At 57.7% G+C, this 14,452-nt stretch overlaps 1 protein-coding gene across 6 annotated transcripts; it reads right to left on the reverse strand.

The window, feature by feature from the left end:
* Nucleotides 1-909: 909 nt before the first annotated feature.
* On the reverse strand, nucleotides 910-9,960 carry CCDC9B (coiled-coil domain containing 9B). Of its 6 annotated transcripts, XM_072808800.1 has the most exons (12): nucleotides 9,776-9,791; nucleotides 8,854-8,967; nucleotides 8,477-8,642; nucleotides 8,253-8,371; nucleotides 7,714-7,866; nucleotides 7,498-7,623; nucleotides 6,718-6,853; nucleotides 6,318-6,376; nucleotides 5,687-6,008; nucleotides 5,486-5,585; nucleotides 4,855-4,897; nucleotides 910-4,771 (listed from the first exon to the last, which is right to left on the reverse strand). In XM_072808800.1, the coding sequence occupies exons 5-12, from the start codon at nucleotides 7,804-7,806 to the stop codon at nucleotides 4,232-4,234; spliced, it is 1,419 nt and encodes a 472-aa protein (XP_072664901.1). In that variant the 5' UTR covers nucleotides 7,807-7,866; nucleotides 8,253-8,371; nucleotides 8,477-8,642; nucleotides 8,854-8,967; nucleotides 9,776-9,791; the 3' UTR covers nucleotides 910-4,231. The 6 variants fall into 6 exon arrangements, with proteins under 6 accessions (XP_072664901.1, XP_072664897.1, XP_072664900.1 ...); XM_072808796.1 differs by lacking the exon at nucleotides 8,253-8,371 and having other exon boundaries at nucleotides 8,477-8,584; nucleotides 9,776-9,960; XM_072808799.1 differs by lacking the exon at nucleotides 8,253-8,371 and having other exon boundaries at nucleotides 5,687-5,740; nucleotides 6,675-6,853; nucleotides 8,477-8,584; nucleotides 9,776-9,960.
* Between the last annotated feature and the right edge of the window lie 4,492 nt (nucleotides 9,961-14,452).

Here is a 14,452-nt window from a genome sequence, read left to right on the forward strand (position 1 = left end):
GCTTAATGAGAGGCTGTGACGTCGGCCAGCAGACTTGAGAGAAAGCAGCCCCAGTCTGTGCTTCCTGCAGCTCCTCTCCCTGCTTTCCCCGCTTCTGGTTCTCCCCTCAGTGAGGCTGTGGTCACCCTGGGGCAGTCCTCACTCACAAAAAGCTGCTTGCTGGGGTCTGATAAGTGGCCGGAGAGGCAGAGTGAAGTAAGATCTTTAGTTTCTCCTATTTCCTTGACAATCCCCCTCCTTCCCAACCTAGTCTCCAAAATAAGAAGAGATAGATAGCCACATGGGGAATTTTGCCATTTCCTTTGTGGGTTTTTTGGGGGGCGGGAGTGAGGAGGTGGTGCTAGTACCATCCTTTCCTGTTATTCCTGTCCCTGAGGCCAGGGTTGGGGCTGGAGTTGACTGGTGGTCAAACCCTCTGAACTTGTGCCTTGTTAGATAGCTGGGAGTCCCAGTTATGTGTTCCTTGACCATAAGAAAATACAGTCATGCTGTTCCTTGGGGTGAAAAAAACCTTCACTCTGGGAGGCATAGAGCAAACCCAACAAGGGAGTTTTGATTCTGGGGAAAATAATAAGCAAAGACTGTGGTAGGAGTTCAGGAGATTGCCACTGATGTAAAAAGAAGAAAAGAGGAAATGCTGAGCTGTGAAAGTTGGTGTGCAGAGTTAAGGGAAATGCTTAGAACATCCTTATGATCCAGCCAGCAGGTGAAGGCAAAGACCCCAGTAAGAGCAGGGTCACTTCCTGGGGCTCTTAACTCCAGTCAATTCCCCCAGGCAAATGAAGCTCACTGCCCTGGAAGGCTGAGTAAACCTTACAAACCATCCCTTGTTTCCTTGACGTGTACCCACCCCAGTGAAGGTGAGACTGGAAGAGGAGGTAAAGGAGAAAATGGCAACAGTAGACAAGATCAAACCAAATAGCTACTTCATTTATTTGACACATACTGAGCGCGCCAGGCTGCTATGCATGGAGCACCTACTCCATGGGCCAGCTGTGTTTTGCATACTCTTAGGTTTAATGCTCTTGACAACCAACCCTTCAGGGTTGTTAGTGGCCCCGTTTCGCAGAAAAGAAAACTGAGGCTTTGGAGGTTAAACTTGACCAGCTGGCTGATGACAGACCTAGATTAAAAGTCAGTCTGTTGAATTCCAAGGCCCACGTTTGTTCCACTCTACCGCACTGCCAGTCCTCAAAAAACATACCTCCCTTGCAATATGGTGTGCTGCCCACCTCTGTCAGGACAGGGCTGTCCCCTGCCCCTTCTGTCCTCCTTGTTAGGAGGCCTGAAGTAAAGCTGCCACCTCCCTACCGCTCTGCAGGCATCTTCCTTCTCCAGTCCTCCAGCTCTGTGCCTGGGTTCCTGATTGCTCTGTCTCATGAAGACCTTCCCATTTTTGAGGAGAGTCTTGTCAGTTGGTTGGAAAGGAGAAAGGCATCTAAGAGGAAGTCTCTCAGCCAGGCCTTTAAACAGAGGAGCCTGGAATTGCTACATGTAGGCTTCCATGACCCTGAGGTTTGTGGAGGGATGTCTATGCTTCCCTCCTGCTCCATAGCTGGTTCCAGCCTCGGGGGGAGAGATGACCACCATAGCTGCTGGTTCCCTTATCCTGAGGAAGGGCTCCTTTTTTTGAGAAAAGCTCAATGATACTTGCCTAGCACTAGGGTCTTCCTACAGTGAAGATGTCCTGGGCCAGTCTCTGTACTCTCCAACCCCTAGTGACTCCCAGGATGTCCTTTTTCCTGACATCCTTCTGGATGTTACCTTCAAGGAGAGACGCCCCATTCCTCAATAGCCCTTCACAAGGCAACTTTCTGTCCTGCATAGGTCCTGTTGTGAGGACTGAACTGTGATGCCCGAATTCTATATTCCCATCCCATAGTCAAACATATACTCTCTAATGAGGGCCCATATGTACAGTTGGTAGCACTGGGGGGTTTAGGAGAAGTTTGTGAATCTTAGAATTCAAATTCTTGATCATGATCAGTTTTGGAGACATCTGAATTCAAGGGCTTTGCCTAAATCTGCTCTTTCCCAACTCCATCCTTTGGGAGTCATAGGTCAAGTCCAGGGTCATGCTCTAAATGCATATGTGTATGACTGGAGGGCAAGGGGGAAACTTGAGCTTAGAGTCATCCATCCTTACCTATTCTTGCCTCACAGGGGTCTTCTTCCCACATGCCTAAGAATATTCCCAAGCCTTTTCAAAATTCCTCTAATCAGTCCCACACCAACATCTTCCACTTCCTTCACCTCCTCCCATTCCTAACCAACTTCCTCACTCCCCACTACAGGAAGCTCACTACCCACTCACTGGCCTCTCAGGCATCTTCCCAGGTGTCTCAGCTTCCCACCCAACTCTGAAGCCAGGAAGCTTCCACTGGGTGGGGGCAGGGGCAGCCATCCCCGGGGGGTAAGGGGGGATCCCCGACTTGCCAGCAATGAGTCCTTAGAGTCTAGAGTCAGTCTGCCCCTACCTCTCCATACATTCTAGTCCAAACCCTTACTACTCAACCTGTGGTCCAGGAACTAGCAACATAGATATCACCAGGAGCCTATTAGAAATGCACATTTCTGGGTCTACCACAGACCTACTGAATTAGAATCCGCATTACTCTGCACCTTAATATGTGAGAAGCAATCTATTCGGCTGAAAAGATACCCCTCCTCAGGCTTCCTGAGTAGAGGGGGTGGAGCAGGAGCCAGTGAGAAAGCCCCAGCTGTGACCCCACAGTTCAGCCCTCACTTTGAGAGTGGAGGACCCCTGGGGATGATCATCTAGACACTCCCCAGAGAAGCCAGAGAGACTGGTGAGGCCTGGGACCCTCAGCAGAGAGGAACAGCCACTGCAGGGCCAAAGAGAAGGGGAGCAGTGGGGGCCACTCGGGGAGACCCAGGCAGGAGCTTGGGGGCAAAGGGCACACGTGGTGAGAAAGGAAGGGGCACCTGCCTTTTCAAGCAGAGGTGAGCTTGTTCTCTTCGGGCTCCTACCACCATCCCCAGCTCCTATCAGAGAGTGGCTTCTGCCGTGTAGCCTGGGTCTGCTGGATGACTGGGTTTCTCCCTCCCTCTTGCTGGCAGAGTCACCATCGCCCACCAGCTGCGCTGCTGCTAGTGGGTGCTCAGGAAATGTTTGTTGAATTGAGAGGAAGCCACAGCTTGTGTGGAGTCTGAATAATTCACCAGCCGTGGGCCTGGTTGGGGGTGGGTGGGGGGAACAGAGACCAAGTAGGAAGGCAGAGTCCCGAAGTTGTCAGTTTCTCTGTCCCTTGTCTGAGTCCCTGCTTTTGAACGGGGTGGTGCAAGGGAGGTGGTGGAGAGGAGGAAGGAGGAGACACAGGAAATGGCCCTGGGCTGTGGGGCTCCCCTTCCCCCCTACCTTGATGCTGTCTTGATGCTACACCTGATGCCTGAACTGGGTGTGGGGGAGGCTATCCCCAATGATGAGCTCTCCTCCCACACTATGGGGAGAAGAGCCATTCCTCTTCCCACCCAACCCCACGCCATTTCAGTGAGGAGGCCTGTCCAGGGACCCTGTCTTCTGCAGAGGAGACCTGAGCTCTGCTCTTCTGTCCCCAGCTCTGTCCTACCTGCTGTGGCCTCCCTTTCTTCAGAAAGAAGGAAAGAGCAGAAAGAAGGAAAGGCCTTAGCCTCCTCTTCCACATAGGTGGGAGGCTGTCAGCGGATGACTGAGATTCCCCTGGTTTGGCCATTCTTTGAGTATGGCCAGGCTGTGAGACATCCAGGTACCAGGCAGAAGCATGGGAAGGGCCCCAAGCCTGGGCTGGTCCAGCTGTGGAGGTGGCCTGCACCTGAGAAGGCAAAACCACAGCTGGAAAGAGAAGCTATGCCTTAGGGGTGACAGGCCAAGAGAGGAGAGCCAGGTTCTGAGTGCTTCTAAGCCTTGCTTTCTCATGGCAGCGAAGCTTGTGGCCTGGGTAGCAGTAGACCCAGGGCAGGGCTAGACAGCTTCAGGGACCAGATGTGGCATGAGAATACACCAGGAGCTTTACCTGCAGGTGAAAACACACCTATGGAAGGGATGTGCCCAGGGATGTGCACATGAGGTGCCCTCATAATGTCACCCCCCGCCCCCGGAGAGTTTGCCCAACTGCTCAGCCAGACTGCCACAAGCCACCAGGATCCGAACACCCATTACACTCTAGAGTCCTGCCTGCATTCTTCCCTCCTCCTCTCCACAGCCTGGTCCCTTGGCCCACAGGAGCTTTGCTCAGCATCTTCCCGCAGGACCAGGCCCTCCTGTCCTGCTTCTTGCTCCTCCTGTGCCCCTTGCCCTTTGGCCCATTCCCCTGGGGGGCCTGCTTCGTGGTGCCAAGCCCTGCTGGGCCCCAGCCTTGCCACACCTGTCTTCTCTGAGCTCTGGGGGCCCTGCTCCTCCTTGCGGCTCCGAACAAGTCTGTAGTTCCAGCTCAGCCTGGGGGTCATTCCACCCCGGGAGCTGCTTGGAACCATCCAGTGAGGACACAGGGTTCTCCTGGGCCCCAGGCCTCGGAGAGAGCTCACGTACACTCTCCCTGGACCCAGGGCTGCTGGCCCCTCCTAGAGAAAGGTCAAGGGGAACCAAGTCAGAGTGTTGTGGAGAGCCAGGGACCAGACTGGCTGCAGAGGCTCCTGACTCCCTCTTTGGCTCCCCGGGGGGTACTGGGGCTGGGCTGGCTGCTGGGGCGCTTTTGGCTCCGCCCAGCTCCATCCTGCTCTGCTTCTGGGAATGTCCCTCTTCGCTCCGAGTCTTTCTTGTACTTTGGCTTCTCTGAAACAAGAGATTGGCCCTGTTGGCTGGGGAATTCAGAGCTCATGTCCCTAGCCCACCCCGTCCTAGTCCCAAGCACCCACCTCCTGGTTCTCCAGCTCCTCCTTGTCTTCCTTTGTTTCCCACCTGTAGAAACACAGCGCATGGCAGGCCCTACTCCTACCCACCCCACCTCAGGTCAGTTGCTCTGTAGCTGTGGCCCGTGCTCCCAGGAGCTGCCAGGGCCCAAGGGTCTCGGAAGAGCCTCAGAGCCAGAGCAGTGCTCTGGGATGCTCCCCTTCTGGCCTGACCTGTTCCGCAAATCCAGCCACTTCCTCTGAACACCACCCACTCTAGCCCCATCCCAGGTCTCCAGCTGCTGTTTATGGCCAAGCCTACAGCACCTCGAGTTCCAGGGGGACTCTGGACGTGTCCCTGCCTGCACAGCCTGGGAAAGGCACGCCCGGTTTCCCGGGGGGGGGGGGGGGGGGCAACTGCTGTAATTACTGCCGGCCTCCCTGGGCACCAGGCTCTCGCGCTGCTGCCTTTGCTGCCCGCCTCTCCCCAAACCTCATTAACCTGCTTCCAAGCAGCCCTCAGGCAGAAGGCAGCAGCCCCAGGGGCCGGAGCAGAAACCCCGACCAGTGCGGGTCCCAACCTCCCAGGGGCAAGGGAGGTCCAGGAAATCAGGTAGCCCAGGGGCTTCCCCTGATTCTGCCCCCTGCCACCTGTTACCTGCGGGCCCTGCCAGTCAGCCTCTCTGTCCCCTGGGCTTTGCTTCGTGTGGCCGAGACCGCTGAGGGTCTGCTGGGTGGCCCACCCTGAGTAGTACCACCTGCAAGAGATGGTCCATGAATCAAGGAGAGAAGAGGGCCATGGCAGCCCGGCTCCTGCATTGGCTCACGCGACCCTGCTCCTCTTCCTCTCCCAACTCACCTTTGCCATCAAGACACAGTGGTGGGGGCTGTGACCTCCGGTGGCTCCTGGGGCCTAAGTGAGGCAAAGTAAGTGGAGAAAGAGTAGGGTGATAAAGGATCCAAAGCAGTAACACTAGTTCTTCCAGGATTGGGAAGCTGTCAGTCTTCCTCTTGGTCCAGGTGTGGGTTTTCTGACTCCCAAAGATGCCTGGTCTTGGGGTCAAGAGAGCTGGGTCCCTGTGCTCCCTTTGGCATTCCTGGTTGGTAGCTGGCTGAGTCTCTCCAGCCCCAGGTTCCTCGTGTGTAAAATTAGGACACTGGCAATTCTGAAAGCTCTTTTCCTACAACAGGTCGGGGGCAGGGAAACCAGAGCTTTCACCCGGGAGGCACCAACTTCGAAGGATCCCAGTGCAGACTTCCTTGTGAGCCTCCTCCCCAGACCTTCTGGGGTCAGAACCCAGTGTAGGAGCTCTGGGTTTGGAGGGTGGGAAGGTGCCCTGGCTCTGATAATGGAGGAGAGGAAGGAAGATGTTATTCCCTGCCTCCTTCCAGCTCCAAAAATAAGAGGCACAGCAAGAGACAGAGAAAGGAGAGGGAGCATTGTGAGAAAAGCCAAGGAGGGGCAGGGAGTGAGGTGGGTATTGGCTCACCCCTGGTGCTGCCCACCCTGGCCAGGCCTTCTTCTCGAGGCTTGCTGGGGTCCTGTAGCCTATGGAGCCAGAGAGTCAGGCTGCTGTGGGGTGGACACGAGCTACAGCCAGACCCACACAGCCACTGCCTCCCCCAGCCCCAACCCCAGAACTGACGGCAGCAAAATGAAGGCAGACCCAAGAAAATGGGGATCCCAGTGCCCACCCTGAGCCCAAGGCCCAACCAGGGGGCCCAGGCAGACCCTTCACCACCCTGGGGAAGGTCCCACAAGCCCTCCAAGAAGCATCCTATGGTTAGTCCTACACCAAGCCCTGTAAGCATGTCAGTCCAACAAGCTGCCCGGCCCTGCCACCCACGTGGGCTTGGCCTTGTCCAGGTCCCATGGGCGGCGCCAGTCACCCTGTGCATCTCTGTGCCTGGCCACACGAGCCAGGTCAATCTGTTCCCGCTCCTGTTTCCACTGGGCATAGTCCCAGCCCACCTCCAAGGGTCCCTCCACCGGGACCAGGCCTGGACTCTGGGGCTCTCGAGCACCCTGCAAGGAGAAGACACTCAGCACCATGGGGTAGAAGCAGCAGGCAGCCCTGGTTTTGGGGCGGAAATCTGGATACTATCAACACCCTCCTCTCAAGGTTTTGCTGTCCCCAACTAAAAATGAAATTCATTCCATCTCTAACATGTCAGTTGCCATAGGCACGGTTTCCATCCACTTGTTAGCTCTGTCTTTTCGGCAAGTTACTTAACCTCTCTGTGTATCACTTCCTCATCTGTACGATGGGGCCTGTCCACTGGGGTGTTGCAGGGGTGTGTGCACAGCCCTAGAGGGGAGCGGCTTCGAGCTGCTGTGATCGAGAGCCAGGACTAGGGGCTGCTGCCACCTAGAGGTCACACCTGGCACACAGCCAGTCGTCCGGCAGCCTCCAGGCCCACCCCAAGGTCCCCACATGTTGCTATCCAGAGATCCAGTTAGGGTAAGGGGCTGACCTCCGGCCTACCCTATGAGGGTAAGGCCCACCCAGCGTGGAGGCTGGCCCAGAGAAAGGAAGAAGGGGTGGGAATTCTCGCTGGTGCTGCCTGGACCACGTCCCCACAGATGGGGGATATAGGTGACTCAGCTTCTCCGCCTCCCCCAAATGGTGACTGCCACTTTCACGTCCCCATCCCCTCTTGAAGATGTACTTTCCGTGCAGAATCCGAGCTGACGGCCATCTGCAGAGAGGGAGTCCGGCCCAAGCCCCTTCCACGGGACCTTCCTGCCCCCTGGTTCCTTGCTCTGGTGGGCTTCGCACTTACGATCCGCTTGGCCTGGGGGCAGGGGAAGGGTGGGCAGTGTGGCACAGCCGGGTAAGAAGAGGCTGCCAGCCTGATACCTGGGCTTCCCCCTACCCTGCTCACCTCAGCTTTGTTTTCCATGGTCACAGCCAGCTCCACCCGCTCCCCCAAGCAGAAAGTACCAGTGTGGTCCTCCACCCCCTCATCCTCAAGCATTTCACTGGCTGCTCCAGGTCTGAGGGATCTTGCCCAGTTCCGGCTGACCACCCGCTTCTCCTGCAGAACGAGATGCCATGTCTCAGACCACGTGGGCCACGCTGAGCAGGAGCTGGGACTGAGTCCTTTGGGGAGGTTCCCCAGGCTGGGTTCCAGCTCTGGCCCTCCCTGGAATGCTCATAGAGGAGCTGACTCCATGGGGCATTCACATGCCAGTAGCATTAGGTTATCCGGGGCCTGGGGCCACCCAGGGGCCCAAGATGCCACAACAGCCCGTCATCTCAGAGCTGAAAATCCAGAGCACTCAGACAATGCGGCTTTGTCCTTCAGATACTGCTCCTGGCATTCAGCCCCCCTCCTCTGTCCCTCTGGGGTTTGGGGTTTAGGAGTGGCCTGTGATTTGGTGCATGGGTGCCGGGCTGGGGTGCCCTAACTTTCACATTCACCTGGAAAAGGGTATGAGGAAGGTTCTCTTTGGTGGCCTTGCAGCTGTGGCCCTTGGGGGTCAGGGGGCAGCAGTGGGCTGGGCTGTATAAGGCTGGGAACTGAAGGGTAAGCCTCAGAACTGTAAGTGGAGGAAACAGAGGAGCAGGAGCACTTGTCCTCCTCTGACACGGGTTGGGCCTCCACCTCCTTGCCACCCCACCCTATTTCCCTGGGTGGGGCTTACGCCGGGAACCTGGCTGATAGTGACAATGAGGCCATCAGGTCCGAGGAATTCCGGTGTGGTCACGGCCATGCCCCCCTGCTCCGCCTGCCGACGGTCCTCTTGGATCTCCTGCGGGAGGGCCCGGGGTCAGCACAGGCCATGGCCCCCCAGACGCACACAGACAGGCCTACACAGAGAGACACCGATGGGACACCAGGGGGCAGAGGCACCGCATCAGAGTCCCCAGGATGCTCACGGAGTTTCTGAGTCGGCCCACAGCACTGTAACCCGGCCCCTGGCCGAGGGCCTGCGGGGAAAGACCGCCACGCAGCGGTCTGTGGGTCAGACGGGGAGGGCCACCCGGTCGGTCCTCCCAGCCCCCGTCACGGCCCACTCACCTGGTACCTTCGTAGTAAGGCTTGGTTCTTCTTTCGGAGGGCAACTATCCTCCGATCCAGCTCGGCATCCTTCTCCTCCTGCCTGTTCATAGGTGACTCGGCACCGTGAGGCCCCTGCAGACGGCAGGGTTCCCAAGCTCCTGACTGCTGGCCGGCCCGTCCCTTATCCGGCCCCTAACGTTCACATTCACCTGAGAAGCACGTTCTTACCGCGAACAGACCCCAGCCCCAGAGCTAGGCTTGCGAGGGGAGATGGCACATGGCAGGCCCCAAGTCCCCACCCTCCTAGCTTGTCTGCCTGTCTCTCTGCTGCCTCAGGGGCTCAGGTCAGGGCCTTATACCCAGGCCTGCAGCTCCCAGCAGTGGCTGCCCCTCCCCCGGGCTCCCCAGGGAGCGCCACTGCTGAGCAGAGCCTGGAACAAGAGTTATAAATGGCTCTGGCAGCGGAACCTGCCGTGACTGGGAAGTTGCCAGGGGATTCGGGAGGTCGGGGTGGGAGCGGGGAGAGCCGTTTGGCTCCCAGGCCCAGAACCACAGTAAAGAGAGGCCCCTGCTCTGTCCCAGGCTCCCAGGCCCTGGGCCCTACTCCCCAGGCTTGAGCCCGGCCTGTGGCCTGTGGGAAAGGGCCGCTCCCCGAGCCCAGCCTCTCGGGGCAGGAGAGAGCCAGTTCCTCCGGCAGGCCCAGTCCGGAGCCACCCTAAGGAAGCCGAGCCTCTGCCCTGGGAGCCCCGTCTCTCTCCCTGTCTGGCTGCTGGGCCTCCGTTGTAGCCACACGCCCCTGCCCAGCCCCCCACCGGCCTAGGCACAGGCCTCTTCCTCCCAGGCCCAGCTGTTCCCAGCTGCCCCCAGAGTGTGACTGCCTGGTGTCCCAGCCTCCTCCCAGCCCCAAGAAGCCCCCCACCAGAGGTGAGGTGCCACTCACAGCTGAGTGCATGGCAACAGTGGGCACCGAGAGAATTCCAGAGCAGCCCCAGGGGAGCCAGAGCAGGAGGGAAGCTGGAGCCGCAGAGCCACGGGAGCCGGAGCCGGAGCCGGAGCCGGGCCTCTGCTGGCCTCTCCCTGCCGGCTTCACTGCTCAGCACACGAGATCATGTTGTGATTACAAAAGACTCCTCTGGGCTCCGAGCCAGGAATGCGCGCCGCCGCCCCCACCCATCCACTCTCAGAGGGCAAGGACCAGGGCACTGGCCCTGCCCAGCACCTCTCCCTGTCCTGCCCCAGTGTCCCCAGAGGCACAGGCAAGAACCTCTCTCTGTTGGCTTGAGCCCACACAGGGGGCCAGACTGCCCCAGGCCCTGCCTTCTCTGAGCCCCTAGGCCTAGCAGAGCCCCAGCCTGGACCGACCTGCAGATGGACAGGCAGCCAGCATGTGCCTCTGTCCGTCCCATTGAGCCATCGGCCATCCCAGTCTGAGGGCCCCCACCTCACATGAGCCTCCCCTTACTGTGCTCATCAGCTCTGGTTTACATAATTTGAAGGGATCAAAAAGCCCACCACCCCTCCCCCCAAGGCCACCAAATCCAACTACGTATCTGAAATAACACCATTAGTCATTCCTTTAGGTTGAACGTTGTCTTCCCTGTATTTTAAAGAACAGCCCCTCCTGAGAGGCTCGGCTGTTCGAGTCTTTCCTTGGTGTGGGGAGCTGAGCCTTCCTGCATGGCACGTGCAGAGTTGGGCCAACAGGCTCCCCACTCAGGGTCCTACTTCTGGGCCCTTCCTGGCATTGCTCTCTGGGACTGGCCTTTCAGCCTCTCCCACCCTCAGAAAAGAAGCAGACTTTCTCAGGAAAATGTCTCCCCAAATCAGCTGAGGCTGCTCCCTCTGCCCAAGAGAGCAGCTTGCCTGGCAGTCCCACTCTTGGAGCCTCCATGAGCTGGGGCTTGTGGTGCTGGGGGGCCAGGTGGTCTCTGTATCAGGGCTACCTGTGGTCTCTTTCAATAGCTTTAGGGCCCCAACCTCCAAGCCCTAAAGGGAGAGTCAGAGGTTCCTACATCCCCCATGTCCCTGATTGGCCAGGCCTGTTTCCTTAATTCCATGCTGTGTCGCCAAAGCAGAAAGCCCTGCTGCCCTCTATCCTACCCAGCCCAGCCCAGTCAGCCAGAGTTTCAATCTCTGCTCCCTATGAATCATCTCTTCCTGCCCCCCTCCCATCCTAACCATGGGGAGCCACTTTCCTGGTACCTTCACACGGTACCCTGACCCCACACCCAATATCCTCAGCCCCAGAGTCCCCATCCTGCTTGGAAATGCCACCACATTCTCTCTTCCTTTCCTGTCGGATGTTCCCACTGAGTCAGACTACCAGCAATGGTGACGTACTCAGGATCCTCTCCTGAGTGTCTGTCTCTCTCTCTCTCTCTCTCTCTGCCTTTCGGTCCTTCTCCCACCCTCTCAGAGTACTGCCTTGAACAGGCTGCTGAGTTCCAACCTAGCTCCCGAAGGCCAGAGGCGGGGCCCCGGTGGGGTGACAGCCCAGCTTCCCACCACCTGCCCCACACCTTGGGGCCTGCCCAGCACCAGCCTGGGATGGGGAGATGCACCTGCTGAGACCTAATGTTCTGTGTCACCTTTGGAACCCAGGCTCCCACCAGGTCAGGAGCAGTGGAGCATAGTTAGAGGAGGCTACAGGGGCTAGCTAGGCCAGATCACTCATGCCCCTCACTCCTGTTCCCAGCCAGAGTCCGGGCAGGACAGCAGCAGGGGAGCCAGAGGTGTAGATAACAATCCAGCTACCCCTCTGGAAGGGCCTGCAGAGAGAGACTCTCCTATCCTAACCCAGTGGCAAAGGCCTCAGGGCCCATCAGGCTGCAGGCCCACGTGCTGTGATAGGACACACCACTGACCAGATAGGGCCTCCCGGTCACTAGCCCTGTGCTTCCCAGGTGTTACACATGTCATACCTCAAAGCATCCTTTCCATTCTCCTATATTCTCCTGAGTCCAAGGTGTGTTTATCTGCTCCTCCACAGGACTGAGGCTCTCTGAGAACAGAAATGGTGTGCCAAGTGCCTCCGGATCCCTAGGGCCTGGCCCCGGGCCCTTATAAACCACAGGCAATCCCTCAGCGCTTGCAGAGCAAATACGGAGTGAATAAGCCATGCTGTCCTGTGGAGGGCCATCGGGATCCCATGCATTTGCTCTGACCGCCTTTCTCGGCCCAGAACACAGGGGCTCTGAGTGAGGCCACAGGCGGTGAAGGCCCCTGGCCTGGGCAGGTAGGGGAGACCGGGCCTCGGTTGCTCCGCGCCGCCACTAGAGGACAGCAGAGTCACAAGGCCTGATGAGGTGGGGGTGCTCTTCCACTTCTTCCCTCTGGCTTCCCAGCTCCTCTCCCTGGAGTCTCTATAATCCCCAGGCCGGAGACTCCTGACTGTGCCACACTAGGAAGCCCCGCACTTGTAGAAGCTTTATTTTATTGATGAGGAGGCCCAGAGAGGTAACACCATCTGCCCAGGCCACATAGCCTTTTGTGTCACACATGAGACCAGAAGCCAAGGCACCTGCCATCCAACGAAGCACTCTTCTGCCCCCCACCCCCAGGCTGCCCCCCCAAAACGCTGTTTCCACAGAAACTTCACCCTGTGCCCTGGTCCTCTCTGCTGAGGTGAGCCTGTTGTCCTTGCACCCCAGCCATAGGTCCTGATCACACATCTTTTCCCTGGCGGGTCCCCCACCCTCTCAGGTAGCCTGCCAGCTGGGCCCACAGCCCCACACCTGGAGTGGGCCTTAGTTGAGGTTTTTGTTTGTTTGTTCAAGATTTTATTTATTTATTTGAGAGTGAGAGAGCTGGTGCATGCACAAGCAGAGGGAGGGGGAAGCAGGCTCCCCGCTGAGCAGGCAGCCTGATGTGGGCCTCCATTCCAGGGCCCTGGGATCATGAGCTGAGCTGAAGGCAGACGCCCAACTGACTGAGGCACCCAGGCGCCCCTGGAGTGGACCATATTCAGATGGTATTTGTGGTCTGTGGTCCATAGAACCAGAGCCCATCCTGAAGACAAGATGGCTACGTGTCTGGAGATTGTCACTGAGGAGGAAAGAGGAGAAAGGCCTGCAAGGAAGGGACCATCTGGACCACACACCGAGACTGGGGGCACAGACCCGACAGAGGCCTCACTCATGGGCCCTGTTCACTGCTTCCAGAATGGCTACCCTGTCCATGGCTGACTAACAACATACAAGCGCTCCAGCCTTTGCCCTTCCTCAGCCTTGTCATAGCTGAGGCAGAGAGGGATGGGAGAATCCAAATTAACTTCCCCCTCACTGGCTGTACGGCTTTAGGTAAGTCCCTTAGCTCTCTGGTCCTCCTCTGTAGGATGAGGTGTACATACCCCTCCCAGCCAATGGCAGATGAAATGAAGTAACATGTAACATCCATATCTGGAGCAATGTGTGACCTGGAGTAAGGTTTAATTAGTTTTCTTCTTTCCTCAGGTAACCATGATAGCTACCTTCTGGATGCTACCACTACAGCATCCTTTGAGGGGCCCCAAAGGCTGCCTCTTGTCATCCTGCTGGGATCTGGACACACTGAAGCCTTCTGAACTTCTTCTTTTTTTCTTTTTTTTTTTTTTTTAAGATTGTATGTATTTATTCATGAGAGACACTGAGAGAGAGACACGGGCAGAGGGAGAAGCAGGCTCCATGCAGAGAGCCCAATATAGGACCTGATCCTGGGACTCCAGGATTATGCCCTGGGCTGAAGGCAGGCGCTAAATCGCTGAGGCACCCAGACATCCACCCTCTGAACTTCTGAAGCCCACTTGAGACCTGGTGTGCAGATGCTGAGGCACCCCCCAGCATCCTCTCTGAGCCTCCCTTCATGTGGACCCCTGCCCACAAAGCCTCCAAGGCCAGGTTCCTGCCCCACCCTCTGCAGGGAGTACTCCCCTCCCATGTCTGCCCCCTCTGAAGTCCCAGACTCTGGCTGCCATCTCTGGCCAGCTAGCTGCCCTGTGCTTCACCTGCCTTTCTTCCAGCAGGAGAACAAAAAGGCCCAGTTCCAGGTTCACATCCCAGTGCCCAGGAACCATTCCTGGCTGGAGCTGAACCCTCAGAGGTCACCGGGGCCACCTTCCCAGCTCTGGGTGTGTGGATGCGTATTGAGGAGGATGGGCAAGGCTGGATTGCTTGAGCACCCAGAAAATAGGCAGGCAACCCTCCAAATGGGAAAGGTCAAGAGGGTGGCTTAAAGACTCCTGGGTTTCCTCTCCTGCAAAGCCAACCCCATCAGGGCCATTCCTGGCTCAAGAAGTTGCTGTCCTGACTCCTACTGACCGGAGGTCTGTGTGCCAGCCTCTCAGGGCAGGCCAGGCCTACACGTGGGTGGGGAGGACTCAGAGTACATGAGGTAGGGCAGGAGGGACAAGCCCTGGCCAGGCTCCAGCCACTGGGGACAGTCTGGGCCTCACCTCTTCCAAGAACACACATGCCAGAGCAGGGTGGAGCTGAAGACCTTTGAGGCAGAAGGAAGCAGAAGGGAGGCTGCTCTGGGGTCCCACTCCTCCTCTGCTTTCCAGGACACACCCAAGGCTGGGACACTACCAGCTTCCCAGCTCCTGGCCCAGCCGTGAGAGATGAGCCCTCATGTGGAATGAACC

This window comes from Canis lupus, chromosome 32 (genome assembly GCF_048164855.1).
Source record: "Canis lupus baileyi chromosome 32, mCanLup2.hap1, whole genome shotgun sequence".
Lineage (NCBI taxonomy): Eukaryota > Metazoa > Chordata > Mammalia > Carnivora > Canidae > Canis > Canis lupus.

Coding starts and splice junctions, on each gene's coding strand:
- CCDC9B (XM_072808796.1), bottom strand. Junction 5,586..5,686: donor ACTGTGTCTTGATGGCAAAG/GTGAGTTGGGAG, acceptor CATCTCTTGCAG/GTGGTACTACTCAGGGTGGG. Junction 4,898..5,485: donor CTGACTGGCAGGGCCCGCAG/GTAACAGGTGGC, acceptor GTGTTTCTACAG/GTGGGAAACAAAGGAAGACA.